Source organism: Mercenaria mercenaria, chromosome 18, assembly GCF_021730395.1.
Source record: "Mercenaria mercenaria strain notata chromosome 18, MADL_Memer_1, whole genome shotgun sequence".
In the NCBI taxonomy this organism is placed as follows: domain Eukaryota; kingdom Metazoa; phylum Mollusca; class Bivalvia; order Venerida; family Veneridae; genus Mercenaria; species Mercenaria mercenaria.
The window spans coordinates 34,274,757-34,278,837 of NC_069378.1; the positions used below are offsets into that span (position 1 = coordinate 34,274,757).

The 4,081-nt window shown below is 36.0% G+C and overlaps 1 protein-coding gene across 1 annotated transcript; it reads left to right on the forward strand.

The window, feature by feature from the left end:
- The first annotated feature begins 565 nt into the window (after positions 1 to 565).
- On the forward strand, positions 566 to 2,658 carry LOC123538096 (uncharacterized). The gene has a single exon (XM_045322062.2). The coding sequence runs from the start codon at positions 596 to 598 to the stop codon at positions 2,537 to 2,539; it is 1,944 nt and encodes a 647-aa protein (XP_045177997.2). The 5' UTR covers positions 566 to 595; the 3' UTR covers positions 2,540 to 2,658.
- Positions 2,659 to 4,081: the final 1,423 nt, after the last annotated feature.

Sequence of the window (4,081 nt, forward strand, 5' to 3'; positions counted from 1 at the left end):
ATGTGACTACTGTGAAACTTGAACTGCCCATGGCAACCTGTTATTTATCAACAGTTTATTATATAGTTAAAATTAATCTTGGGTTGGCATGCATTGTAACATTATATGCGTTACTTACAAAGAACTAAGAATTAAGACACCAGGGGAAGTCCTAGAAAAACCTTGTAAACACTAGAGGGTACACCGTCTTCCTTGTCCAAATAAAAACAGTGTTAAAATGATTGTCTTATATAGTACAGAAAAATAAGAGGTAGCATTTGCAGTTTCAAATTACCCAAACAGCTGTTGGGCCAGATGAGTGACATGATCTAATATGTCGAAGGTGCGTATCTGTTTTATCGGTATGTTCTGTTGTCTTTTATGATGCACACAGTCAAACCTGTATTAAAGAAATAGTGAAAGGAGAAGCACAATTAGACTTCTTACAGCAGCCAACTGCTTAAGACAAGTTGAAATCATAACAAAGTCAATTTTGAAAGTTAGCATACCGGCCGCTTATAAAGCAAGTGGCTACTTAATACAGTTATTTACTTAGGCAAATTCATCTGTATGCTTATCACATAGACGGACTGGTGCAAATTTTCTCTTTATCAGGATGGACTTTGATATTGTACTATTTATTATATATGCTAAGGCAGACACTGAAATAGGTTATTCATTTATCTTCATATTTCTGTTCATCAAAGTTTGTCTTCGATTTAAACCAGAAGAAATGGCATCCCTGAATTCGAATGATGAAAAGACGTCTTTAATACAGGACTCTGATGAACTTGTAGAAATGTATTGTGAACATTGTGAAAAAGATGAAAATAAATATGTTCCTGCAGAAGGATTTTGTGTAGAATGCGTGGAATATATGTGTGCCATGTGTATAAAGTTCCATAAACGATACGTTAAGGACCATTCTATTCAGGACAAAGACAGCATGCCACAAGATTTCTGCTTGGATAAATGCTCCATTCATACAAATCAGCTTATTAAATTTTACTGCAATGGCTGTCAGAAAATAGCTTGTTCAGATTGCAAGTCAGTTGATCACAAGAACTGTACCAATGTTAACCATTTACCAGCCATGGTTGAAGGAATTGAAAAGAGCAAAGAACTTTCTGATCTGATTGAAAACATGGACAGTTTGTCTGAGCAACCTGGTGAAATTGAAAATCAGATCAATTCAAAAATTCAAAGTCTTTCTCTACAAGAAACACAGGCAGTTTCAACAATAACTAAACACAAAGAGGAATTATTCCCGGCATACAAGAAACATCAGCAAGAAAATCTTGACAGCTTTGATACAAAAATGGTAGAAACAATAGCAAGACTTAAGAAAGAAAGACAAGACTTGGTTGAAAAACTAGCAGTAGAAGTGAAGACATTAGAGGAGAAATTTAATGATGAAGAAACAGAAATTATGAGAAAGGTTCAAAATGTAACAATTGCTGATAAAAAAGTACTAAACTCACTCAGAGATAGAAATTTGCGGATAAAAACAGATATTGAGGCATTGTCATTTGACATGAAAAAACAACAAAATATAGGACAAAGGTGTAATATATTTATAACAATGAAACATACCCAGAAAAATATTGAAAAGTTTAAACTTGACGCATTGAAGGTAAATGAAGAAATTGAAATACATTTTCATGTGTGCAGTGTTAAGCCAAAATTAAAATCATGGTACAGGAACAATCTTGAGGACAATATCTTCTCCTTTCAAAAACTGCCTTCATCAAACAGGAAGAGAATTGTTTCATATTATTCTGACATTGAAGTCAAGTTAGTTGAATGGTCAGGTTTATGCTGCCTGTCTGACACAACACTTCTGGTTGCTGACTTTGGTGGTAAATGTCTCTTTGTTTTTTACAACATGAAGAGAAGCTCTAAAAGCAATACCCAAGTAAAATTGTCTTCCGGTCCATGGGACATCACAAAAGTTGAGGACAATAAAGTTGCTGTTACATTTCCTAATGAAAGAATTGTCAGGTTGATAACATTTTCTGAGACCATGACAGTGACCAATACTGATGTTATAAAAGTAGGAGCAGACTGTTGCGGTATTGCCTGTAGTAATAACAATCTCATTGTATCCTATGACAGACCAGCAAAAGTTCAGATACTTGATATGTCTGGTCATGTACTTAAAACTTTTGTTAAAGATTCCAAAGGAAAGCCTCTGTTTAGTAATCCTCTCTACTTGGCAGTTAGTCCTGACAATACAACCATATATGTGTCTGACTGGGACAGAGACACAGTGACAAGTCTGACCTTTGATGGTAAGGTCAAGGCAATCTACAAGGATGATCAACTGTCTGAACCATGTCAACTAACAGTGGATGAGTCAGGGACAGTATACGTGTGTTGGGCTGAGTCAAACAATGTTCATCAACTATCATCTGACCTCACCAAAGTGAAGATCCTTCTGAATGAAAGTCACGGTATAAACATCCCATTGAGTGTTGCATACTGCCAGAACAACAACAGACTATATGTTGGGATGTTCAACAACAAAAACATCAAAGTTTTCAATTTATCACTGGAGTAAATAAGACAACTAGATTATTCCTGTAATAACATGAACATTATCATCCCTGCATTCACTCATTGTTTTCAACAGTTTAATGACTTTGAGTAAATATTCTTTTTCTTTTCCAGCAGCTTATATATATTTGTTTGACTGCTTTTTACAAATGATGATTAAGTTGATATAGTAAATTAACGACAAAATTATTTAACAAGAGGGTTATTATGACCCTGGATCGCTCACTTGAGTAATATGAGCTACATGTTTCAAATGTCAAACTGATGATTTTTAGAAAAATTTTGGAAGATTTTCCGATGTACAATCAAGTAACCCCTGGGGCGGGGCCAATTTTACCCCGGGGGTCATGATTTGAACAAAGTTCGTAGAAGTCTACTAGGCAATGTTACATATCAAGTATCTACGATCTAGGCCTTCTGGTTTATTTTTAGCAAGTTTATGAAGATTTCCCTATGTACAATCAAGTAACCCCTGGGCTGGGTCAATTTGACCCTGGGGGGTAAAGATCTGAACAAATTTTGTAGAGGTCCAGTAAGCAATGCTACATGTGATATATCTAAGCTCTAGGCCTTCTGGTTTATTTTTAGAAAATTTTGAAGATTTTTCTATGTACAATCAAGTAACCCCATGGGGCGGGGTCAATTTGACCCCGGGGGTCATGGTTTGAACAAATTTTGTAGAAGTCTACTAGGCAATGCTACATGTCAAATATCTAAGATCTAGGCCTTCTGGTTTATTTTTAGAAATTTTTTGAAGATTTTCCTATGTAAAATCAAATGACCCCTGGGGCGAGGTCAATTTTTACCCCGGTGGTCATGATTTGAACAAATTTTGTAGAGGTCCACTAGGTAATGCTACATGTGATATATCTAACCTCTAGGCCTTCTGGTTTATTTTTAGAAAATTTTGAAGATTTTTCTATGTACAGTCAAGTAACCCCATGGGGCGGGTTCAATTTGACCCCGGGGGTCATGATTTGAACAAATTTTGTAAAAGTCTACTAGGAAATACTACATGTCAAATATCTAAGGTCTAGGCCTTCTGGTTTATTTTTAGAAATTTTTTGAAGATTTTTCTATGTAAATTCAAGTGACCCCGGAGGCGGGGTCAATTTTGACCCAGGGGGTCATGATTTGAACAAATTTTGTAGAGGTCCACTAGGCAATGCTAAATGTCAAATATCTAAGCTCCAGGCCTTCTGGTTTATTTATAGAAATTTTTTGAAGATTTTCCTATGTAAAACCAAGTGACCCCTGGGGCGGGGTCAATTTTGACCCCAGGGTCATAATTTGAACAAATTTAGTAGAGGTCCACACTAGGCAATGCTACATGTCAAATATCTAAGCTCTAGGGCTTCTGGTTTTTGAGAAGAAGATTTTTTAAGATTTTCCTATGTAAAATCAAGTGACCCCTGGGGCGGAATCAATTTTGACCCTGGGGTCATGATTTGAACAAGTTTGGTAGAGGTCCACTAGGCAATGCTTCACATCAAATATCTTAGCTCTAAAGTCTGTTCCACCTATTACGTTTACCTCGTTTCTGAAT